The 26279-nt window shown below is 47.4% G+C and overlaps 1 protein-coding gene across 2 annotated transcripts in view; it reads right to left on the reverse strand.

The window, feature by feature from the left end:
- Mindy4 (MINDY lysine 48 deubiquitinase 4) overlaps window positions 1-26279 on the reverse strand; it is a 110463-nt gene that overhangs the window by 78681 nt on the left and 5503 nt on the right. For both annotated transcript variants that reach the window (XM_041640281.1, XM_041640280.1), the window contains 3 exons: window positions 22326-22558; window positions 19013-19259; window positions 13215-13621 (listed from right to left, as the gene is read on the reverse strand). In XM_041640281.1, the coding sequence (XP_041496215.1) occupies window positions 13215-13621; window positions 19013-19259; window positions 22326-22558 (887 nt within the window). The remainder of the gene's footprint in view (window positions 1-13214; window positions 13622-19012; window positions 19260-22325; window positions 22559-26279) is intronic.

The following is a 26279-nucleotide window of genomic DNA, read 5'->3' on the forward strand; positions in this document are numbered from 1 at the left end:
TTCTGCCTTGCTATGCTGGGAGTCACTAAGATGCTGAGCTGGGCTTCAAGATCCTGCAACAGTATCAAATGCGGCTTCCCAAGTGGCAGTCCACCATAACTGGATGTCCAAGTGGCAGTCCACCATAACTGGATGTTCCATAGCTCGGCTAGATTGAAAGCCAGTGGCTCACAGGCTCTGCTGAGTAGAATCAGCCCTTTCACAAGGGACTTAAAAGGCACTTTGGAGACTTGCAATGCCCGCTGGGGCCATCATGACAGAAATCAATTATCATCATGGAACATGGCAGAAAATGAATTGTAGGAACTCTCCTCCTGGCAGACCCAACCCTAGCACACACGCAGACCCCTCCAGGCTCTGCGGGTGATGTATTTCTGCTCTCTGCAGCTGGAACCCAGGCCTTGGTTTGCAAGCATGCTCCCGTCTTACCCGACTTGCAAACACTCCTCCATCCCTTAATTACCCAGAAGCCCCAACCGCCACCCACACCCTAGGCTTCTCTTACTGTTGAAGGTCCTCTGGTGGGACTCCTGGTTTTCTGGGTTTTCTTACCCCGCCCCCCCGTTCCTCAGTGCCATGTAACCCACCTTCTACCCCAGCCTGCTACCCAGAGCACTCTCCCCGGAGCCACTGATGAGTCCCACCATTCCAAACTGCCACTAGATGGGCATCGTACCACCCTCCCCAAGCCACCAGTCACTGCCTCCTGGAGACCATCTCTGCCTCACCGGGACTGAATCAGACTCCCCAGTCTCCCTTCTATGCTGACCACTCCTTTCTCTTGCCCCATGCCAAGCATGTGGGTCTCCTGCTGCAAGATTCTGGCCTTGATGCCTTTATCAGTCACTCTTGGCAATGTCCACCTTGCAAGCACTTCACCAGCCAGAGCTAAGCCAGCACCACCCTAATGATCTAATGATCCTCTCTCTCCCCAAACCTCTTGGCAGACTTTGCACAGGATCTGTATTCTGCTTGACTTGAAATATGGGAACAAAAGTTCCCCTGTAAGTGTCCAGAAACACCCATCTTCTTCCTGGTCCACACAGTCCTGCATCCTCGCAGCCCCCAACCTCCAGGCTCACAGCCTTCCTTGCATCCCACACCCTCAGGTTTTTTTTCTCTGGAACTCAGCTCCTTGCCTCTCTGCCACTTTGTTCAGGACTACACTGGACTAGGCTTCCTTTAGCATGGCTCTACCTGGTAATTGATCCAAGTCTCCACACATAGAGGATGAAGAGGTAGAAATGCCTATTTGGTCAGTACATGTATTTACTCAGTACATGTATGCATCAAGATATCATACTGTACCCAACAATATGCACAATTATTATGCACTAATCAAAAGGTGTTTAAAGTTTAAGGACACAAAAATCGTATCTTTTGGGGCAGGAGGGCTTAGGACAGTCTCTGTGTAGCCCTGGCTATTCTAGAACTCACTCTATATACCAGGCTGGCCTTGAACTCAAAGGTCTGCCTGCCTCTGCTTCCTGAGTGCTGAGATTAAAGGCATGCGCCACCACTGGCTGGCCAGAAATGCTATCTTGATTTAGTCATTTCACAATATACATGTGTCAAATTACCACACTGTACTCCATATATCTATATAACTAACAATCATTGATTTAAGATATCACCAGAGCACCCAAACTACTTGGGATTTATTTCTGTGTTTCCTAGAAAAGGTGGTCCAGCTTTAAAGTCATCTAGGCAGTCCACCAGTCCCCTCTCCTCCTGGTCCCACACACCCTGTGTCCCAGCTAAAACCACTGCCCCTTTCTTCTGTTGATACCATCTCCTCAGCATGGAATCGCCCACTCTCTGGAAACCCTTGCAGTGCCAGCTCCTCAGAAAGCCTTCTCCCTTAGCCTGGCATGGAGACAGTGAGGAAAGAAGCCATGCTGGCTAGTTTTAAGTCAACTTGACACAAGCTAGAGTCATTGGAGAGGAGAGAGCGTAACTGAGAAAATGCCTCCATGAGATTAGGCTGTAGGTCAGCCTGTGGGGCATTTTCTTAATTAGTGATTGATGGGGAAGGGCCCAGCCATTGTGAGTGGTGCCACCTCTGGACAGGAGGTCCTGAGTTCTGTGAGAAAGCAGGTTGAGGAAGCCAGAGGGAGCAAGCCAATAAGCAGCACCCTCTCTGTGGCATCTGCATCAGCCCCTGCATCCAGTGAGCTACCGTCCTGACTTCCTTTAGTGATGGACTATGATGTGGAAGTATATGCCAAATAAAACTTTCCTCCCCAGGTTGTCTTTAGTCATGGTGTCTCAACACAGCAACAGTAACCCGATCTACGGCAGAAGCCCGTACAGGCTGCCCACGTAGATCTACACTGCTCGGCCATTCTGCACTCAGTCTCCCACCTGTAAAATGGATTCAATAGCCCTCCCGGTGTTGTAATAAATAAAAGACTTCATCTACATCTCTTACAATTAATAGGGCCTGTTAGATAAATGAGTACCCAATAATGTCACAGCTTCCTTATCCTTGACACAGCCCAGGCTCTCTGCATGGCCTTTGGCTGTTCTTGGAACACCCTCAGCCCTGTGGAACGTCTGTGTATGGTGTCTCGGCCTTCAGACGCAGGAACCCTCTTCAGCACGCTCTCCCCAAACCACTAGAACAGCAAAAGGTACTCTGCAAAAACTTTGCCGAACTGAACAAAACTAACTACCACGTATTTAGATTGAGATCAAAAACTGTTTACTCTGTCAGGAAAAGGCTCTGCTTCTAAGGGACCCATGGCTCCGAGACTATCTTCAACAGGAAACAAAAGAAATCCCGTGGCTTTAGTAACTTTTTGTGGAATGAACAGAGAAAACAAAGTAGACTTTTCTGGAATGAGGTGCACACATGGAATCTGACTGTTCAGGAAGCTGTCCTGGCAGCCGTCACTTTGGTTTGATGAACCCAGCTTCAAAGGCCATCTCTTAAAGGTGGGAGTGTCTTCCCCAAGAGGGTGGCACAGCGGAATTCTGTCACCCGGCTGCTATTCGGAGAAGTCAGCCAGGGAGTCAGGAGGAAAGGATGGAATGGGATTGACTCGAGCTCTCTCCACCCCAGCCCCTGAGCATCCTCCCTCAGGAAGACTCAGAGGAAGAAGATGGAGGTTGGTCTTTTGTTTAAATCCCAGTCTTAGCAGGGCTATAAGCACATGGGCTTCCATTTTTCTCTGTGACCCACCAAAGGTCAGAACTGCTGACAGACAGCAGAACTGGATGCAGGCCTAGGGAGGAGAGCTAAGGAGGACCAGGACAACTGCCATTAGAGTTAGGATGGAGTTTCCAGGCAGTCCAGCCAACTTATTCCCCCAAAAACTTAGGTTTGGAGGACAATGAAAAACGATGAATATGTTCCAGGCACTACAAGAGACCCTTCACTGAGCCCACTCAGTATTCAAGCCAGCCCAGCCCTAATGCATGAAACCATCTCTAAGATCCTACGGTACTTCAACCACCACCATCTCTCGGTCCTGAGAGAGATCCTGTGTGGGATGCCCCACTCTGCTCTGAGGGGAAGACCTCACACTACACACACAGATACACCATACACTCACACACATACAGAGAGAGAGAGAGAGAGAGAGAGAGAGAGAGAGAGAGAGAGAGAGCATCTCCCAGCAAAGCCAACAACTAACCTTCCCTGATACTTATTGGAACAGTTCTGAAAAGTACAGAGGAGGTAAGGTTCCAGACCCTTCGCTCCCATGCTCAGGCAACAGGAGGAACAAGACAGTCTACCAACTCTTCCTAGTGTGGAGTGTGCGTGAGAGCCATGAAGAGGTGGGCCCGAGCCCAGCGGCAGGAAAGTAATCAAAAAGGCGTCCCGAAGGAGGTGACGAACAGCAGGAATTCAGTTGGGTTGGTCGGTCTGACTGGCCTGGTAGTTTGGTCTGGTTGCTTAGTCAGGTTAGTTGGGTTGTTTGGTTGGGCTAGTTAGTTGTCTGGGTTGTTTAGATTGTATTTATTAGTTACCTGGATGGTTAATTGGTAAAAATGAATGCATGAGAAGAAATAAATGCATGAATTAATGGACATCAATAAGAAAACTACAGAAAGTTTGAATTGCTTCAATTCTGTCGGAGGTTCTCTCTCTGTTTTTTGGGGGGTTTTTTGTTTGTTTGTTTGTTTGTTTTGTCTTGTTTTGTTTTTGTTTTTCGAGACAGGGTTTCTCTGTAATTTTGGAGCCTGTCCTGGAACTAGCTCTTGTAGACCAGGCTGGCCTTGAATTCTGAGAGATCCGCCTGCCTCTGCCTCAACGTTTATTATTGCCATGCTCGAAAATAGAAATGGGGAAAGATTACAAAATAAGGCCCCAAGGATTTCAAAGTGAAGATGAAATATCAAATTATTGTTCAATATATATTACAGGTTGCTCTAACACTGAGAGAACCAAAGAGAAGTAGAAGTATACAGATTCTTTTATCCAGGCCACTGGTGGTTAGAGTAGCAAGAAAACTAAAGTATAAATTCCACGGGTCATACCTTCCCGGTGCCAACCTTGTTGTCATCCAACAGCCTCGAAAGTAACAGCCTCCTCAAGTTCTGCATCTTAGATGCTTCATTTGCCTCACCCTTACGCTGGTTCCATGAATATGAAGGTAGGCTTAGCCCTGTCTCTACGTGGACCTCTACTGGGGTTCGGGTAGCTGGAGACATGTGGGAAGCTAGCTGGGAGATCTGCAGGCTGGAGTCTCAGAATCAGAAAAGCACAGAGGAAAGAGAGCCTGAATAACCAGCCCTGCTCTCCCACAAGCATCTTCAGATTCTCTGAGCTCAAAGCCTCCTTCGATCCAAGAGCAGCCACTTCATCCACGGGAGACATCTTCCTGCTCTGCACACCAGGACTCAAGACCACAACAGAGCTAGCAACCTCAGAGGAGGACTCGGGACCCCAATAATGTCCCAATAAGAGGAGACACATGTGAACTGACTTTTAACACACTTTCTTGGTCTTAAAAGAAATTCGCATCATGGAAAGCCTCTTTGCCCTGAAGGATGCACAGGATCAATGACATGGGAGCCCTGGCACTCACTGTACCTGGGGGCTCAGAGATGCCATCCCCTTCCTGGAGAAAGCGTGGGGCCTGTGGTATGCATTACAGCCACTCAGCATTCGACTGCCAGTGCCTACTGTGGAGAGGGCAGCCTTGGAAGAACAAAGAAATAGTGGTGGGCTAGGATTAGCGCATACACCAGGTCAGGCCTGGCCCAGAAAGAGACCTGGGCAGCAGGGGTGGAGGGCAGTAGGCACAGAAGACAGATCTCCAGAGCAGAATATGGAGAGAAGCTGAGCTCCAACAGTTCACCTGGTCCAGTGGGAGGGCCAGCAGGACATCTGGGTACTGTATAGGTCTCAAAGAGCAGCCAAGTTTGAGTCCCCAGGGTCTTACACAGAGTCCAGACAATGCAGAGACAAATCCAGAAGGAAATCCAACCCACTCCTCATCCCATGTGGTATGCTTGTTGTCATACTCGGGATGCTTGGGTGAGGGCAACAGTCGATAAACCGCAAAGGCCACATCCTCCCCTAAGAGTCCGCCAAGCCTCAGCTGGCAGAAGTCCCTCCATCTCAGGATGCGGACAAGATCTGTGGGTCTGCAGCCTCTGTTCCCAATATGGGGGCGCCCGCAAGGAACTGGGGAGGAGGGTCTTGGAATTGAGAGAACAGTGGTGAGGGAGAGAGAGTACTTAATGCGTACTGCTAACTAGACACAAGTGGATAACCAGAAGTCCCAAAGATGGTCAGGGCTATGCTGCCACCTAGTGTCCATTCTGTAGAGCCTGAAAGATCCACAGAAGTCAGAGGAACCAAGTGTCCTGGACCAACCATTGGCCTGGACAAAGGCGGGACAGGGGCTGAGGTGTCTGAAGGAGCTCTTTCGACCCTGCAAAGGCATCCAGCAGAACAAGACAGGTCAGCCTGTTCCGGGTCTGGGGACCAAACTCCCAGTCACTCCTTGGCTAAAGTGGTTGCTTTCTATGAAGCCAAAGTCCTCTACACCCATCCCATCTACGGACCCCACCAACTTCCAAGTACTCACAGATCCTCTTTGGGAGAATCATTCTTCCTCAGATTCACCAAGGAGGCTGCACACTGCCCAGTCCACCCTAAGATGGAGAGCCTATAGTCATGACTGACACAAATTCCAAAAGCTCGTCCCTTGCTTCTTGTAAGTAGGACCAACTGAGGCAGAGTTCATGCTCCACATCTCTCTATGGGATCAGACTAAGACGTGATACCCTTGCTGAGTCTTTCCCCTGCCATGGTTACTCCCCACCTCACCCTGTCACAACAGCAACAGCATCTGAAGTAAGAGCCACAGGACAACTCATGGCACATGTTAGTGATCGGTCTCTGACCCTCAGGAAGCCACCTGGAAGGACACATGCTAACCTAGGCATATAGATGGTGCATGATGTCCCGACTTAAGCTCATTTCAGTTCATCTTCCTTGTTTCAGAAAAGGCAATCCCTCCCTGGAGCTGAAGCTTAGGGACTTTCTTCCCCCTCTTCTCTAACATGGCATATCTAATCCTTGGGGGAAATCCACCACACTCGCATGGCTTCGCACCTTCACCTTCACCACCCGGACTGAACAAAGCCTCCGACTGCTCACTCTCTTCTACGGCAAATACCTCCTAACTGGCCCCTTGCCTTCCACGCCAACAATCTTGAGTCTCTTCTCAAGCCAGCACTCAGCTTCAGGAGGCCCATCAAAACAACCCAGACCACAGCACCCCTCAGTCCAGCCTGCAGGGCTCAGTATGTCCTGAAGAAAACAGAATCTTCAGTGACCTCCACAACCATACAAGCAAGTCCTAGCTTCTGCTTCCTCCCCTCTCCTGTCCACACTGGCCTTCAATGCTGCCCGCCCTGTAGGACTGATCTCCTCCTATCTGCTCCCAGAGGTTTGCGTGGTCCTCCTTCTTGAATTCCCTCAGGTCAGGCGATCCCTGGCTTCTCCTGGTTGTACCCTTTCCCTAACCCTCTTCCCTGTTTCTTTTTTCTCAGAAAGTGAGGATATGAAATTAAGTCTTACCTAAAAGCCAGGGAGAGAGCTTTCAAGGAACAGGACAGAAGGGACAATATTCCTGGATCGCGGAAGTTGTGCTTGGGAAGGGGGAGTAACCACACACTCACAGCGCATGTGAAGCATTAACTACAATGTGGAGATGTCCCAAGGGTCAAGCGCCCCCTACATGCGCCTGGGCAGGCCCTCCATTCACTTTCCCACCCCACATGATGGTCTTAGTGTCTAAGGACCTTCTGACTCTGACTGTCTGTGACACCAAGAAGTTAAATGGGTTCTAAAGGAACATTGATTAATCTACTGCACTCTGCCTTTTTAAATACCCAATTTAAACCTTCACAGAAAAAAATCAAATAAATTAAACGCCTCTTCCGTGGAGACCTTAATACTTCCAGATTGCATCCAAAGAACACACCCACTTTTCTCTAAGGAAAATCTACTCATGTTGGTGACAGTAACACCCTCTCCCCAAGCTCAGGAACCTGCCATGGTCCCTGGGCATAAATGGCTATCGCTATGGGGTTTTCTGCTTCCCTGTTCATACAAGGAGCCAATTTTCTTTTTTAAGATAAAGGTCAGTCAGGCAATGGTGGCACAGTCCTTTAACCTCAGCAATCAGGGGGCAGAGGCAGGCAGATCTCTGTGTGTTCGAGGCCAGCCTGGCCTACAAGAGATAGTTCCAGGACAGACTCAAAAGCTACAGAGAAACCCTGTCTCAAAAAAAGAAAGAAAGAAAGAAAGAAAGAAAGAAGAAAAGAAAAAGGTCAATACAGAAAAATGCCAACTCCTGGAAGGTACAGACAGACAGACAGAGGACAGAGGACAGAGGACAATCTTTAAAAACTGTAGTGAGATCAAACAGAATTCTGAAATGCTGCAAGTAACAGCCTCGTCCTCTAACAATGCTCCCACGCTAACCCAGGCCTGCTGCACTAATGTCAGACTATGCAGCAAGCGCAAATGAAAGGTGTGGATAACTGCTGGTCACATGACCTCAGGTGAGGCGAGCAGCCTGGCTTTCGAGGAAGGCAACAGAGGAGAAAGCATAGCAATGACCGCGGACTGAGCAACTGCGGTCAGCTTTGACTGGGGGAAGGGACCGGCAGCCAGGGACCACCAGCAGTCATTTGAATCTGTAAAGGGTAAGGAGGCTTTTCCCTTAGCCCCCAGAAGGCAACCAGTCCTGCCCCCGGCTCAACATTAGGGAGACTCAGCTCGGATCCCTGACCTCTGTGTGGTCAGATGCTGTACTGTTACGTACACCCAGGATTTTGGCAATTCTTAAGCTTACAATAGGAAATGGATGCAGGCCCACAGTTGCCTACACCGTCAGACCATCCACGCCCCTGCTCCTAACCAATGGTTTGTGTGAGTCTGGACAGCTACTTGGTGTGGAGAAAGTTCACTGCTCCCCTGCTCAGAGGCCTTCTGCTTTCCTTCAGGCCTCCTTAGGGGATGAGGAGGTGGGACTTGTCTAATGGCTGAACTTTGTAGAAATAAAGGGACATACTAGGGCCAAACCCTTTCCTTCTAGGAGTGAGCAGTTCTTCCAAGGGTAGCCTCCACACCAGGTGACCACAGGCCTCCAGTGAGCTAGAAAAGGCTGCCTCCCTGGGCTTGCCAGCACTCAAGACCTCCTGATCTCTCCCCTCACTTCAGCAGTCACAGAGATAGCACCAGCTCTTGCTCCCACAGCCTTTGTTTTATTAATTTGTTTGGGGGGGGTAATTATCTAACAGAAACCTCTCCCATAAAAAACTTCAGAACTAATATGTGCCTCAATGGATTATTATGAAGAACAAGTGAGAAAATGTGGTGCATTTAATATGGTGTCCAAAAATGAAGGAAAGAGAGGAGGCGGAAGAGGAAGAGGAGCAGGAGGAGGAAGAGTACGAAACACATACACAGAGATGTAATGTTGGTTGACTGACAGAAGTCAACACTGTTAAATACACACTAATACCCCTGGTTACACCTTGCCTGATACTGGAGGACAGGGGTCTGTGCAAACACTTTAACCCACCTCCTCCTCCTAGAAGATGAAGTTCACATCATCTCCCAAGGTTTAATAACTGATCATGGTGGCAGATGTTATGAAGGACACAGCTGGTGTGCCAACCCAGAACCATACCTCCAAAGGGGCCTAAGTGCTTAAGTGTAAGCAGCAGGTACCCAGCGAATGCCTGCTGCTTCCCACAAGGGGCAGGAGAGCTCTGGCAGTGCGGCTCTCTGGCCAGCAATGTGTGTAAGCAGGATGTGTTAACAGTCAGGGGCACTAAAGCCCAGAGGGAGTGTGAGCAAGCCACGGACAGTGGGTGACGGCAGAATGAAAACCAAGTGAGAACCAAGGACCCCAGGCCCCCCACTTCCCACACCAGAACCACTCTCCCACACCACCACACCTCGAGAATGGGTTGCCCACTAGCTCTGATGTGTTTCCGTTCTCTGGTACAGAGTTTCTGTGGCAATGGAGGACAACCAAAGACGCCGAATTCAACTAGAGGTAAGCTGACTGGCTCGGCATGAAGAGGACTCTGACGGTCAGCAGCAGCAAAGGTGCTAGGAGACAGTGAGCGCCACCCAAAGGCTGTGGACAGGATTCGTCCTGGGGACAGACATGACACCTTTGTTCACGTGCTCAGCAGACTCTGCTCTGGTCTCACTAGATGCGCAAATGTGAACAAATTGACGCCTCTGAGTGTGTTTCCTCCTCTGTGCAATGGGGCTTGCTTACCACGCACAGACCTGATGACTAGGACACACCAGTGCTTTACACAGCATGAGTGCACATCAAAGAATTACTGACTTCTGCACCGTGCTGTCGGCAGTAGTGATGGTTCCATTGGGCAACCATTCGTGGAGTATTTGCACACCAGGGACTGTCTGAAAGGCAGGGAACATAGAGGTCCCTGTCTTTGAGAAAATAACCTGCAGTGGAGGAGCCGGACAATAGACAAGTAAAGAAACCCAGGAATCTCTGGTGCTGATAAACGCTGCGAAAGAGGAAAGCATAAACACATGACTAACAAAAGAGGGACAGCGTCAGATGATGGGGAGTACAGTCTTTACAGAAGGGGCCAAGCTGTCCGCTCCACAGGAGGGGTGGACATGCTGTACTATAGAAACAACCCCTGTGGGAAGAATGAAGAACTAAGTACAGCGATGGAAGAGAAGGACTGGCCCTAGCAAGACACAGAGAGAGAAATACAGGGTCACAGCCAGAAGTGTGGCTTCAAGGTAGAAGGAAGGCAGCAGATAGATAAGAGGGAGCGATGGACGGAAAGAAGGATGGAGGAAAGAAGGGAGAGAGAGAAGAACGGAAGGGCAGTGGGAGGGAGGAAATACATCAGTGGGAGATCCTAGAGAGCCCTGCCAGAACAAGACCTCAGCAAGGAGCACAGGCGACATCACAGGTCACTGTGGAAGATCAGATTACAGAGTAGACAGCTCAGAGAAAGCTTCTCTCTTTCTAAAGACAAGGGGGAGGGGCTTTTTCACCCCAGCAAGAACAGACAAGTAAATACATAAAAGAAAGTGAAGACCATATGTGAACAGGAAAAAGCACCAGAACATTGAAACATAAAATCAAGAAAGAATTTAGTAAGAGTTGAAAACGAAAGGCGTATACCAAACAAGATTGATTACACAAGATTAAAAATCGTTTCTCAAGAGAGGCATGATAAACAAAATTTGCAGACAATAACAGAATTAGAGGAGGTATTTTGCAAAGTCTAGAAGCAACAAGAGACTACCATCCACTGAAAGAAGCTAAATCCTCCCTTTGAATAAGATGACCTGATGGCTCAGCAGGTGAAACAGCTTCCTATCAAGACTGACTGACCCCCTGAATTCAGCCCCCTGGACCCACGTGGAGGAGGAGACAATGGACTCCCAAAAGTTTCTCTCTGACCTCCATACCTGCACTAAAGCATTCTCTCTCAGTCAGGACCAATGTAGCTATTCTTCATGCCCAATGACTAGAGTCTAGTCAAAATTACCAAAACTGCATGGAAATAGAACACAAAACAGAACTAAAGTTCAATGGAAAACTGGACAGCAGCAGCAGACCCACAGGAATCATGGGATGGGAACTGTAAAACCATGATCAAAATCCTATACTTGAATTTAAGGAGAATCTTAAAGGGGCTGACTGAAACCTGTTTTTTAAGTGAATAAAAATTCTAAAATGTAAAGATAAATAACAGAAATTAAGAAGTTATTTAATAACTTTAACAGCATGACAAAACAGAAGAAACATGAACCAAAAAATAGATGAAGAAAAAATACCCAGATGGGGGCCGAGCTGGTGTGTGCTCCCCTAGCCCCAGCACCCTGGGGGCCAGGAGTCTGAAACTAGCCTGGACAGTGAGACCTCACTGCAAAAAGGAAACAATCTCCAGATGGAAGTACAGAGGGAGAACGACTGAAAGAAATGAAGAATGCTAAAAAGCCACACCACATAAACACGGTGGAAAGACTATATGTGTAAGCAGAGTCCCAGACAGAAAGAAAGAAAGAAAGAAAGAAAGAAAGAAAGAAAGAAAGAAAAGTGGTGAAACAAACAAAACCAGTAGAAAGAGTCAATAGAGGATGAGTTTTCAAAACTGATTAAAAAAAACATCCATCCTCAATTTCAGAAAGGTTGATCTACCAAAAAAGAATCATCAGTGAAAACCACACTGGGGTGTTGCATCCAAACTGCCAGAAGTCAAAGAAGGAGCTGAAAGTGGGGGGAGCAGCAGAGGTTTTTAAAAGACAGGTTTCCCTCACAAGTGCAATGAAACCTTCCAAGTGTGGCCGGACTCGCCGCCAGCCAGGAAGAACACCTACGGCGACAGAAGGTCTTGTGCAAAGACACCACGCAAGAGGAAAGTGGAGAATCAAACATTAAGGATCCACAACAGTAAACTAGAACACAGTCACAAACCAAGAGAAAGTAGAACTAACGAGATCATTAAAAAGGGCCCAAATTAATGGAAAAAACCCAATCATAAAGCCAAAGGGGTTCCTAGACAATATGATAAGCAAGACTAATGCGGTGTGAATGTACACACACACTCAAGTGTGCAAGACGGTAATGACAGACCGCTGATATGTTAACCACTACTAACTGACAATTTCAAGAATGAAGCAGAGACATCACTGTGGATCTTGAAAGTAAAAAAAAAGCATATTTTAACTGTGTGATTTATACCAATATTCTAAATACAGCTAAAATTGTCAACGTCTTCGAAAAATATAACTTTGCCAAACCAACAAAGAATAAAAGTTTCTAATTAAAAGTATTTTGATTGAGTATACAGTTTAATACCCTTTAGAAGTCCTTCCCACTAAATTCTACCACGTATTGAAGAAGACAAAGCATCAATCTTACACTCACTCTTCAAGGGAAGAGAAGGAAGCCAGCAACCAATGAGAGAGTGGCAACAGGAAAACCCCACCAGCCAGTCTCCTTCATGAATCTATGCACTCAAGTCCGAAATAAGATATCAATGAATTAAATCCAGTTATAATCAAGAGGCTTGCTCTTTCCAGGTGCAGGCAAGACTAGTTGAATATTCAAAAAATCAATTACCTCAGAAATCCCCTGTGGCTCATTATGAAAGAATGGAGTTAAAAACAAGACCAAAGCCAGGCAGTGGTGGAGGGCGCCTTTAATCTCAGCACTCAGGAGGCAGAGGCAGGCGGATCTCTGTGAGTTCGAAGCCAGACTGGTCTAGAAGAGCTAGTTCCAGGACAGGAACCAAAAGCTAGAGAGAAACCCTGTCTCAAAAAATACAAAAAAATAAAATAAAATAAAATAAAAATAAAAAATAAAAACAAGACCAAAGAAATAAAAGAATCACCCACAAGAAGCTCTGGGGCTGGTTCATTATTGAATGCAGGGAACTCTTAGCCACACCAGCCAGGTGTGCCTCTCCAGAGGAGCTGGGGAACCTCAACTAAAGTCATCGACAGTTTGGGTGACAGGAAGGGCAGAAAAGGCCTCCCCAGAAGACCAGAAGGCGTGACCTCTGGCTTCATTTTCTTCCTGGTTGATCACGACCCCTGGCCCCGCCTCCCTGGCTAGCAGTGAGAGCACAAGAGACCAAGAGAGCTCGTGAAAGCCACGAGACACTGGCCCATGTGTACCAGGTGGTGTTTGGTTTTGGAAAGCTCCGACCTTGGCTCTGATGCTCACCTGAGAGATGGGGGCTGGCTGCCCTGTCGCTTGAACGCTCTTTTCAGCTGCTCCTGGGTCATCCTGGAATTCCCATCAGGCAAGTACAGCTTCGAAGGTGTTATGCTGGCTTCTGTGTGGCTGTATCCCGACGGGCCATCCTCTGAAACACTTCTGGGCCTGGGCCTGTTTCTCTGGGACAGCTCTTGGCTGCTGGAAGTGCCATTTGGCTTCTCCACAGGCAGCTCATTCAGCTGGCCCAGAGGGCTCCTGGAGATGGAGTCACTGCTCAAAGCAGGGACCTCCTGTGGACCTGGACAGGCTGGAGTGTGGACAAGAGCCTCAGACAGCTGCTGGCTTTCCTCTGGGGCATGGAGCTTCCTGTTCAAGGATGAAGACCGTCTCAGAGAGCGCTTGTGGAAAGAGTCCTGGAAGGGTAAGGAAGAGACAGAGAGCATCCTCAGCTAGGGAGAAAAATACTTTCTTTATTCCTTGTGATGGTCCCTCCCCAGAAGATCTGCTCCCACCCCAACTCCTTCCTTTTTTTTTTTTTATTGAAATGCTTTTTTTTCATACACTATATTCTGATTACAGTTCTCCCTTGCCCTACTCCTTCCTGTTTCTCCCTACCTTCCCTCCCGCCTGGACTCAAACCCTTTCTGTCTTTCCTTATAAAACACAAACACTAGGGAATAATAAGAAAATAAAACAAGAGGATAAAAACAAAACAAACAAATTGGAATAGAACAAAACACCCAATGAGAGCCAAAGAAGAAGCACAATAAAAGCACACAGATGCAGAGATACACGCAGTCATACACACAGAAATCCCACAACACACAAAATAATATATACGGAAAGGACCTGTAAGGTAAGGGGGAGGAGAGAGAGAGGAGAGAGAGAGAGAGGAGAAAGAAAGAGGAAAAGAAAATGATCTGACTTAACATGAAACAAAGAATTTGCAAAGATGCTATTGAGTTTGTTTTGAGTTGGCCTTCTACTACTGCACATGAATGGGGCCTACCTTTAAGAGTGAGATTCCCTTGCAGACAAATAATATTCCTCAAGGCTAGGATTAGAAGATGAGGGTCTGTGTCCACTTCTCCTTTCAGCTCTAGGACCCCATCTGGTGTAGACCCGGGCAGGCCCTGTGTAAGCTGCCTGAGTCTCCATGAGTTCATATGTGCACTGTGTTGAGAAGGCCTTGATTCTTTGGTGTCCTCCAGCCCCTCTGGCTCTTACACTCTTTCTGCCTCCTCTTCTGTCGGGTCCCCTGAGGCCTGGAGGATCAATTCCTCCCCTTAACCTATTCAGGAAGATGCCATTCATCAGTGGCATGTGACCTCCTCACAGATGCACCTTCCTGCACAGACCCCAGGGCACCCTCGGTGGCAAGAACCCTACGGCCTGAGTTTCTACTTGTGTTCTCACCTACGGCTGTCATCTGTGGAAGCTACTCTACTTCTCTGTCCCTCACACCCTCACCAGTGACACACGTTGTCCACAATCCAGCTTGGCATTTTTAACGAGGATTAGGATGCGGTCGCCAAGTTTTTAAGAAGCTAACATCCTCATGTTTAGCTATAGAGTTATTGGGTTTTGCTTATCACATTATGTGCTATGTGGCACAGGCACTATGATAACATTTGGTCCCCAGGTGTGGGGTGAGGGAGGAGGGGCCGGTAGACCTTCCCTTTTACAACCATGGATAGAACAGGGTACAGCCCTAATGTACAGCAGGGATGCCACAGAATCATGGCAATCAGCAGGCCACTCGCACTTCGTGTCTCTCCCGGTGACAGATCAGGAATAACCAAAGCCATTCTTCCCTCACCTCTGGCGTCCATGGAGACTCCAGCATAGCCACCTATACCTCCTTAGTACTCGACATCTGTTTATTTGAAAGGGAGGAATCCAACAGTTGGATTGGTGATTTGCTGAAGAAATGGAACCCCTGCTACTAACCATCGAGGCAATGGATGCGGACTGCTGCAGAGAGACAAAGTACACCTTGGGGCTTTTCCTTGGTACAGACATCAGGATCTCTAAGCATTTCCAGAAACAACTCAGGGGCCAGTGGTACTCTGGGCTGGAATAAGGAGAGTTAATGTTGTAGTTTTCTGGCCTTGCAGACATGACTAGAAATCATAAATCTGCTCCAAAGCTAATCAGGGCATAGCTGCAGAGAGTGATGAGAACATCGGTCACCGTTCCCAAGGAGACACGTGTGTAGCCTCTCGCCTCATCCATGACTTATTAGGAAAGTCTTCAATCCCTTCTCTTCAGCAACCAGCACATGTGACCAATATGCCGAAAATCTACCAGAAAACCTAGGAAAGTCTACAGCAACCACCATTCAAGGCACCTCAACAGATTCACAGGTCACAAGGGAAACCTAACTTCCCAAAACAATTACCAAAGGACTCCGCAGCAACATCCTTAAGGTGGATCACATCACATCCTTCCCACCAGGCATCAAGTCTCACCTGCACACACTAAAGGACTGAACTGAACTGTCTTGGTAGGAGACTGGACCCTGGAACCCACTGTACCGCTGGTTCTCAAAGTGCGGTCCACTCACTGTAGAGGTCCCCAGACCCTTTCCGGAGTTCAAATAAAACCTTAAAGTAACTAGATATGACTCGAGTGTGTCCTCATGGCCCATATGCTGGGAGCCTGATGGTGTTAAGTTGGAGGAAGCTTGAAATAGTGGGGCCCAGCAGAAGGCAAGTGGGTCATAGAGGCACCAGCCTTTGAGGGGATCAATACTGATCTCAGGGGACTGGATATAGTCCTATAAGAATGGCGTGTTGAAAAAGAACCTGGAACCTCCCTGAGTCCCTTTTCATACACATAGCCTGTCTCTCCCACACACACTCCTGCCATGGTGGCATCCACTGTGCCATGTAGATCAAAGGTCTTCACCAGAGTCCAAGCACACAGGAGTCTTAAGACTCCGAGACTCCAAAACTATGGCCTAAATAAACACCCTGTCTATGTAATAATATCCATCCTCAGACACCTTGTCAGAATGGCAGGCAGCTGACTGAGACAGTAGGAATATGGTCAGTAGGAAAAACTGCTGGCTCTTTACACAAATGTGAGCCTTAGGGAACAACTAGAACACTGATTGACCTGGAGAACAGGCCCACAGGAGCTTTTGTTTGAGCAGTATTAACCCCTCTCAGTCTGGAGTACACAGCACCCATCTTCAGCATTCCATACAATTAAACAGGAGGCACATGTGCCCACTGGCCCACTGGCCCAGCAGGAAGGAGAGTGGCTCCAGCTTGCGTAACCGTCTAGCTGTCAGTGAAGTGAACTTGCTGTTATTTTCAGGGAACGGCAGACAGACCACGGCGTTTCAGACTTGGAATTTGGCAGGCATTTCTTGAAAATAAACTGAGCTTGTCACACCAAGGGAAACAAATGATGCCCTGTTCTCCATGATAAAAACTGCAGGGTAAAAACCAGAACTTTCGGGAATCCAACATCAAGAGCTTGGGGCTGGGAGAGACTTAAAATTCCAGCAATCTTTGGTGGTCACATCAAGAAATGTGTTGTTTTTTATTTATATTTTCCATATAATGAGTTGTGTCCCCATTTAGAAGATCCGTATGACTCAGTAACCAATAGATTTCACATGACTGGTGGAGCATTGTGCTACTTAATCATACAGGAATAAAAGATTCAACACGCGTGACAGGCCTATGGGAACTAAGAAAGCACAAAAAGCCATTTATGTGGTTTAAGGTTCCACATTGAGGGATGGGGATGAAACCTGGTTTGATAGTGTACTTTCCTAGCAGAAGTGAAGCTCTATGTGTGAACCCCAGAGCCACATACGCCAGATGTGGTGGCACACACTTATTAATCCCAGCCATTGGGAAACGGAGGCAGGAAGGTCAGAAGTTCAAGATCATCCTCAGCTAGATAGCAAGTTTGAGGTCTGTATGGGCTACCCCAGGGCAAATGAGGGAGTCAGATCCCTTGAAGCTGGACTTATAGGCAGTTATGAACAACCCAAGATGCGTGCTGGGAACTGAACTCAGGACCTCTCGAGGAGCAGCAAGCACATTTAAGCACTGAGTTATCCCTCTAGGCCCAAGTTTTAATTTCCAATATAGCAAATGTCAATGGATACAGCCCGTATAAACAAGAGCTACAGGGATCCTGAGACTAAAAAGTCTGAGCGCCACTGCTGAAGTCTAAACTTGTACCTAGACAGGCTCCCTCCCTTACCATGTCCCCAGCAGGGAGAGTAGCATGCTGTCCCCACTGAGGCAGCTCTAACGTACAATCCTCAAACCAACTCCCAACCAGGGATGCAGCCTCACTTCACAGAGCCCTCGGGGGACTCCACACCACTCCACCCTGCAAAGGTCCATGAGCAAACACATGTGCCACACACACATGTGACAGCCCTCAGGAGCCTCAGACTAAACCAATAATGCTCTCATAACGCTACCACACCACTCCACGGGTGGTGACCATTCATGGAGCACTAACACTGACCAGTAATGCCTGCCAGAGAAAGGCATCAGGGGATGGCACCAATGTCTGAAAGCCAAATATTTGCCATCCTGGGACTAGGCTACTCCCCCTCCACATTTGGAGAAATCTCTTACATACCGCCAATAAGAATTATCTCTTCCAAATTCAACACTACCAAATAATAACTTTCCTCCTGACTTCTCTCCAACCTTGCTAGCCACTTTCCTCTGACAAGGTCCAGTTTATGAAGTTTCTTCTTTGACAAGAGGCCTTGGATGGGACACAGCACCAGGTGAGGTGTGAGCCATGCAGGGAACCAGACTCCCATTCCTTCATCAGCACACCAAGATGTGTGACCATAAGACTACAGAAACGCCAGAGGTGCCTAGGTGATTTCTGATAGCAGTCCAACAAGAACCTCAGCCAAGAGAAATGAAATTCCCAATCAACAGTCCCATGGGACTGGATGAGGCAGGGAGAAGATCTCCCCTCCTTTGTTCTAACTCCACAAGAGTGAAAAGATGAGTGTCGGCATCAACACACTCATCCAGACACAGACACACAGCTAAGTGAGAGGAAGTGGCCTCCACAGACAACCAGTGGAGGCCTGCCCGGGCCCCCCATGTTACTGATACAGGACGTGATGCTGCTATTTTCCCATTTATTGTTTGGAAAACTTCTTTCATGCTGTCCTCTCATTTGATGTACCCTTCCACCTAATGAGATCAAATCATGCCCCCTCCTTAAAGAAAACCACCAAGTAGTGAGTGAAATTTTTACAGTTTTTCTGAAAGAAAAAAAAATAGCTAGGAGGTGGTGGCTCACACCTTTAATCTCAGGACTCAGAATGCAGAGGCAGGCGGCAGATCTCTGTGAGTTCAAGGCCAGCCTGGTCTATAAGAGCTAGTTCCAGAACAGGCTCCAAAGCTACAGAGAAACCCTATCTCAGAAAGAAAGAAAGAAAGAAAGAAAGAAAGAAAGAAAGAAAGAAAGAAAGAAAATTGATAGCTTTAGGACCAGGATTTCTACTCTTCTTTAATCACGGTGGTAAGCAATGATAGTCTCTAAACTAGGGGAGTTACCCTACTCAAGGAATGCAAAGACAAAGCCAGGAATGTGTATCTTCACTCACAGTAAGGAGAGATGAGATCAGAGCATCCATTTCACTAACTCAGGCAGGCAAACTGAGGGCAAGGAAGCAATGAAGCCTGCTGAGACTCCACCAGAAAGAAGGAAGCTCTGCACCATCCCTTTCTCAGCCAGCAGTGCCTAAAGCCCATCTCTCACTCCCTGGTCTACAGAAAACAGAAAGGCGTCAGTCCCACCTGCGGGGAGCTGGCAACAGGTCCGGCCATCATGCCTCGGACGATCAGGCCAGACTTTGGCCTGGTCCTCTCCGCTGCCCTCTTCACATCTGTGCAAGGCTCTGATGAGTGAAGCTGCTCCACTTTCTCCCACGCAGAAACCAAAGGGAGGCTATCACCCAGGACCGTGTACGCAGGCTTACTTTTGTGTGGGCTCTTTTTGGGTGATCTGAAATTACCAAGTATGTCCCCATCATGATTGCCATGCCTGCAAAAACATAATATTTCCATTAAAACAGAGCCACCAAATGAATTACAATAATAAACCCCATAGTTAACCATCATTCATAAATATATTATTGGAAATGAGCCAAGGCCCTGTCAGTAGAGGTAGGAAATAGAAAGCACCTCTTTGGTACCAGGGCAAGTGCAACAAAGTACAGGAAAAGTCAGAGACAATCCCCGAAGGGACCCTAAGCCCTAATGGCTGACAGCTGAAGAGCATCTTGGATCCTGCAGATTCAAACGATAAAGGAAGGAACCTGCAGTGCACCGCTGGGCATACAGAACTTGGCCTTGTGGTACAGAGAGCACACCTGGGCACACTTGACATTTCCAGGTGTTCAGTAAAGCTGCACGTGTGTGTGTGTGTGTGTGTGTGTGTGTGTGTGTGTGTGTAGTGGTGTGTGTGCAAGACCGGGCAGGGAGGAAGCAAAAGAAAAAAGTTAGAAACAATAAAAAGAAGCAAAAAGTGCTCTCCTTTCGTGGTGCGTCCTAGTGGTCAGCCATGTCGAGATGAAGCTGAGTATAATCTTCCCAACAACTGGCTGTCAGAAACTCACTGAAGTAGACGATGAACACAAGCTTCGTGCTTTCCGTGAGAAGCGCATGGCCACACACACTGGTGCTAGTGCTCTGGGTACAGAGTGGAAGGCTTACGTTGGCCAAACTGTGGGAATGGCAAACAAGGCTTTCCCATGAAGCAACATGTCTTGACCCAAGGCAGAATGGGCCTGCTGTTGAGAAAGGGCCAAGATCTGGAGAGAGGAAGCTCAAGTCTGTTCAGGGATGCATGTTGATGCCATGCTGAGTGTTCTCAACTTGGCTATTGAAACAGAAGAAGAGACTGGGGGGAGATGACGATGATGATTCCTGGACAGCTTCTACTGTGCCTCAGCACTTGGGGCCCTAAACGCTAGCAGAATCCTAAAGCTTTCCAGCTTCTCTAAAGATGATGATGTTCTGTACTATGTGGTCAGAAAGCCCTTAAATGAAGTAAGAAGCTCAGGACCAAAGCACCCAAGATTCAGCACCCCACATGCCCTGCAACACTGACGTTAACACATCGCTCTGAAGAAACAGCACACTAAGAAAAACGAGGAGAGTACAGAAAATGCTAAACTTGGGGCCAGGAGAATGAAAGAAGCCAGGAAAAAGGCCAGGAACAGATTGCCAAGAGACGGAGGCTGCCCTCACTGAGAGCTCCTACTTTAAAGTCTGAGTCCAGTCAAGAATAAGTCTTTAAGAGCAACAGTCGGGCAGTAGTGGCATACACCTTCAATCCCAGCACTCAGGAAGTAGAGGTGGGCAGATCTGCGTGGGTTCAAGGCCAGCCTGCCCTACAGATGGAGTTCTAGGACAGTCTGTTACACAGAGAAACCTCGTCTCAAAACAAAAACAAAAAAACAAAACAAAACATAGTATCAAAGAAATGACCAGATTTTGAATCTCAAAAGAAGAAAAAAGCAAGAAGCAAAAAAGAACAGGACTGAGGTAAAGGGGAGCTTTGCCTGGGCTGCTCAGAGGCCTGCATCTCCTGATCTCAGATTTCTTCTCCTGGTCCCTGGTATACATGGCACTGATACCAACACTGTGCCACCTCCCAGCACACGTGAATGCAGCAGTCACTGTGTCATTGTTGGGGAATGTCAGGCAGAGAGGACAAGACCAAGAGAGGCTGGGGGAAGCTGGAGGGAGCGCCTGGAGAATTCCTGAAGTTCAGCACACAGGCCTGGGAAGGAGCTAGCTCACTCCAGTGAGCAGTGGGGGCTAGGCTGGTACCTGGGATTTCTCCTAAAAGTGATAGGGAATGTCTTGTGACCTTCAAGCAAGGAATGACTTGTCCCAATGTGAACTATGGAACGCTCACACTATCCAAGTCAGGGCAGAATCTGTGGATTTGTTGACCTCCACATTACGCCCAGGACAGCACTCATAAGAGTTATGCAAGGAAAAAGGATGGACATGTGAACAAGGAGACTTTGTCATCTGGTCAGGAAGGGTGGAAGCATTTAGCATCACTAGGAACCAGGAGCTAACAGGATATAAGAAAGAAAAAAGAGAAAAGGGAACAAAAAGTATGCCAAGGTGCATCAGGCTTGGGAAAATGGTAGGATCGGGACCTGGAAGCTTCAACTACCACACTGTTGGTTTGCTCCTTGTCTCAGAAATACTGACTTTCCCAACCAGACAGCAAATGCCTTTGCAAAAGGGGCCACCTTTTTACCTCCCTTCTGATCTTCCATGTTTAACCACCAGAAAGAAATGCTTTTCTGCCATGTGGAGGAAAAGACCCATTCCCCAGAAGCTAACCCGACTATTGGTAACTTCATACAGTATGGGTTGTATAAGTTATGCACACCATTGGAGACCACGTGCACCATGTGATAGTTGCAGACCAGTGAAACTGTTTTTCAAATAATGAAGGCTCAATTATAAAACAATATACCCATTTCAAAGCTCATCTCTGAACCTTAGGAATCATGGAATATAAAGTCTACCTTTGAAATCTTATGTAAACACCATCACAAAATGGTCAGTCTCATGGCCTTTTGAAGAAACTAACATGGCTCTGTGGCAGAGACCCCAAAACATACAGTGGGGTAAACTGAACAGCGACACCCAAAGATGTGCACATCCAGATCCCTGGAAGCCCTAACTATGAGATCTGTGATGATTAACTCACACTGTCAACACGACTGGGCTCAGAATCCCCTGGGAGACTGATGAGGCACACCTCTGGGTGCATCTGTGAGAGCATTCCCAGAAAGGCTTAATTTAATAGGAAAAGACCCACCCCAGTGTAGGCAGGACCATCCCATGGGCTGAGGAGAACAAACGGGGTCAAAATGGATGCACAGGTTGCAACTGAGAGAGCAGGCTGGGTGCTGCTGTGAAGGTAGTCTATAAATGATGCTGACGCTGAGACCCAGCTGACGTTAGGGAAGGCTGACATGGTTCTGATTCCTGGAGAACACTCACTGTCCCTGTGATTTGTTACGGCAGCAACACAAGCTGCTAGGCAGAGTGAAGAGGCGGAGGAAGAGGCGGGTACCTGGCTTTGCCTGTTTCTGACCAGGACATCCGTCTTCCTGTGTCTTCATCTGAAAGATCATATATATTCACCAGGGTGGTCTCTGAGCACCTCGAAGACAGTTTATTATTTTTCTTTGGAACCGGGAGTGTGGGGATCGGGTCTTCTTGGTTTAAGTTGTCTGTGTTCCCAGAATGGGCCAGAAAGTATCTGGTAATGAGCTCAAGGTTTGTTTTTAGAGGCTTTTCCTTTGCCTATCATTGGGAAGGAAAAAAATATCATTAATTGAATGCACAGCATTAAGAGAAGGGTGAAAAGATGACCATCCCGATTCTTTGACACAGGTCACCAGCGTTCCCATCACACTACACACTTCCAGCAAACACACACCTACCCATTTGTGTGCCAGGCATTACTGGGTAGGGATGCAGAGACACAGACAAAATCTACTCTAAAAGAACATGTAGCGGCATAAATGAATGCAGACAGATTGTAAAAAATATATACAGCTTTAATGGTGAAATAGACTTACAGACCACAGTTCCCATGGAGAACAGGAAGCAGAAGGGGCGGCTGGGCGCATGCCCAGCAGATTTATAGGTAAACATTATCCCGAGGCAAACACGCCCCCTAAGGCTGGGCTTAACCCTACAAGAACAAACGTCTTGTGCATTGTGACATAAACAGAGGGATGTCCAAAGCTAATTTCCTTTTGCATTTTTCCCTATAGAAACAACTAGAAGAGATATATCCTTTCATTAAGAATATACAATTTAATTTAATTCTGTATTCCACTTCATTTCTAAGGCAGGGGTGCCACTGCAAGTGTGTAGGGGTCAGAAGACCACTGAGAACAGTCACTTCTCTCTTCTCACCAGCTCTCTGGCCTCCACCGAGCCGAGGAGCAGTTGAGGCCTGAACACTTAGTAGTGAGTGTTATGACTTGAATCTGGGATGTCCCCCACAGGCTCATGTTCTGGGTTCTTAGTCACCAGTTTGTGGTACTCTTTTGAAGTGTGTGGAGCCTTTAGTAGATGGGGCCTGGCTGGCAGAAACAGATGATAAGGGGCAGGATTTTGAAGGTCATAGCTGCCCCTGATTCCAGCCTCACTGATGTACATCATGTTATAAGCCACCGTATCTTACCCATCATAATGGACCAAACTATTGAAAATCATGATCCGAAGTAAATGTGTCATCCTTTAAGTCATTTCTGCCAGGTATTTTGTCATAGCAAAGACCAAGGTAACTAACACAGTGGATGATCCCTCTTTTCACTGACCACTAGTGACTGCAGACCCTCGAGCCAGAGGCTAAGATGAAAGGCAGAGTCATCTGGGACTGACTCAGGTTATACCACAAAGATTAAAACATATATATAAGTGTGAAGAAACTCTGCAAACAATTGTTTTTAGAATAAATGATATCAGTGTTTTCCAGCCTTTTTTTTTAAAATATGAGACCAACTGAGACTTACTAAACCCAAACAGCAACAATTAGAGCTTTGATTTCTTCTAAATCCCTTCCCCCAAACAATCTGAACAGTCACCTAGTTGTCAGAGCTGTGACCCACAGGTTGGCTTCAGAAATCTGGCATGTGTCAGTCCCATCCCAAGAGCTGAGCTGGGAGCACAGGCCTGCACGCCCTGTATGCCAAGTCGGAGCAGCCAGGTGTCCCAAGAAGGGCCTGGTGTGGAGCCCTCAGCATATGCCAAGTCCGTCCCCTGTTATTCCTCTCTGGCCAAGATCCATGACCAGTGGAAAACACTGAGTTCAACAGCCTTACCAGATAGTTAAAGCTGGGAATAAGGGGTTTATTTACTTGGTTTTTATAACTTGTGTCTTGGTCTAAATTAAGATTACAATGAAGCAAGTTGAAGAAAACATGTGAAATTTATTTCAAACAGCCTGCCTTTTCTCTCAGTGAGGCACTCTGGACTACTTGGCTGCCCATGTAACACTTTTGTGAGTCCTTACATCACAAAGCTCACAAGGGACACACGGCCTCACAGTGAAGCTAATACTATTTCCCCAGACCTCAGTCTTACATGGGTTTTCTAATCCATCACTTACGTCTCAGAAAAAACAAGGTACTGGGAATATTCATACTGAGCTGTAGCATTTCCCTGGGGTCAGTGAGCTCTGGGCTCCGGGAATTTCAAAACAGATGACCAATAAACATCCGTATCTTTAAAACAGAGGCTCCAATTCATTCTAGCACAGCTAAAAACTACTGCTTATGTCAAACAGTCAGAGATTTACCCAGGTCTGATGAAGCCTTAAGTTTTGAAGATAATCATTACTGTAGAGACTATGGTATGGTGAAAACATGAAAATAAATGACAAGGTACTTCTGAGAAATTAGGTGCAAGTGGTTTTACATAAAATCCCAGGGACCAGTATGGTCCTTTGGATTTTCTGGGTGAAGGTCCCAGTCCCTGTGAAACATCTCCCCACCATGAACATCTCAGCAGAGGAAGGATAGAGAGCTACTAAGTCAACATACCCGGATCCAGGACTGCACACACACACTTGTACGGAGGACACAAGACAAAGGTCCTATGGGATGCCTCGGTCTCTGGCCGGCCTCACTTGGCTGCCAGGGCCTAACCTCCTCAATGGAATCCTAAGGGCTCCTGCAGACAGAGTTGCTGTAAGCTGAAGGCCAGCGGCTGGGGTCTGTAGACCTGCTTGGAACCCCATCTGGCACTTACACGGAGCAAGCTGACCCAAGGTCCTCTCTGCCACACCATACACAGTCGGTGAGTTGTCAAGGGATCTGGAGATTTCTCTGAATATTCCAGTCTTGTTTTCATTCCTATATGCCCATTCAGTCAGTTAGGATTTCATTTCATTTTATTTATTTTTATGTGTGGGAGGCGGTGGGGTGTGTGTGTGTGTGTGTGTGTGTGTGTGTGTGTGTGTTACATGCACATAAGTGTGCAGGTGTGCATGGAAGTTCACAGGCACGAGGAGGTCAGAAGGGGGTGTCAGGTACCATCCTTTATCATTGTCTGCCTTATTGCCTGGAGATAAGATGTCTCACTGCATGGGAAGCTGGCTAACCAGCAAATTCCTAGGATCCACCCGTCTCTGCTCCCTAGTGCTGGTGAGAGAGGAAAGCATAGCCACACTAGCTTTTTAATGTGGTTGCTGGAGACTCAGACTCTTACCACTGAGCCATCTCCCCAAACCCAAGTCTTCTTTGGAAAATCAATCTCTAGCCCAGTGTTGGGCCTGGTAGCACACATACTTGTAATTCCAATGCTCAGAAGGCTGAAGCAGAATTGCCATGGTTTGAGGCTAGCCTAAGTTACATAGTAAGTTTGGGCCCAGCCTTGGCTACAGAATAAGACTGTGTCTCAGGAGACAAAAAAAGAAAAAAGATTTCTATCCTAGTCAGACATCAAACAGCCTCTTTGGCCCACAGCACTCCTCAAAGGAAAACTCCCATCATACCAGTGGGTTCAGAGCTTTGGTCCTGTGCCCAGAGAAGTGGGCCCGGAAGCCGGCAGAACATCCTCCCCTTACTCAACATAGCATGGCTTCCCTTATGCTCACTGTCAGACTTCCGCATGAGATGGCACTTGTCGGCTTTCTTTTTAAAGTACGACAAACACAGAACGAGGTGATATTCACCAGTCTCTCTCTCTCTAACTATCAGGTCTGTCATGCCCAGGCATGAAGGAACATTTCCTGGAGAGGACTCTTCTAACAGAAAGAAAATTTAAGTCAGGATTATAGCTTCTGCCTTCACGGATTCAGTCTTCTAACCTCTTGCTCACATATCACACAGATACATAAGGATTCGTCAATAAGTCATAAGACAACTCATTAAATATGGGGACACAACATGAAACAGACACACAGTCTCTGCCCGTCGACTAAGCCCATGGGCATGAGGAAGGCAGACACTACTGAGACAAAACGTTCTCCTTCAAATAGAGGGCACGGGAGAAGCCTCCGGGGCACTGT

Source organism: Microtus oregoni, unplaced genomic scaffold, assembly GCF_018167655.1.
Source record: "Microtus oregoni isolate MIOR12 unplaced genomic scaffold, Mior012 000062F_ref0000492, whole genome shotgun sequence".
NCBI classification, from domain to species: domain Eukaryota; kingdom Metazoa; phylum Chordata; class Mammalia; order Rodentia; family Cricetidae; genus Microtus; species Microtus oregoni.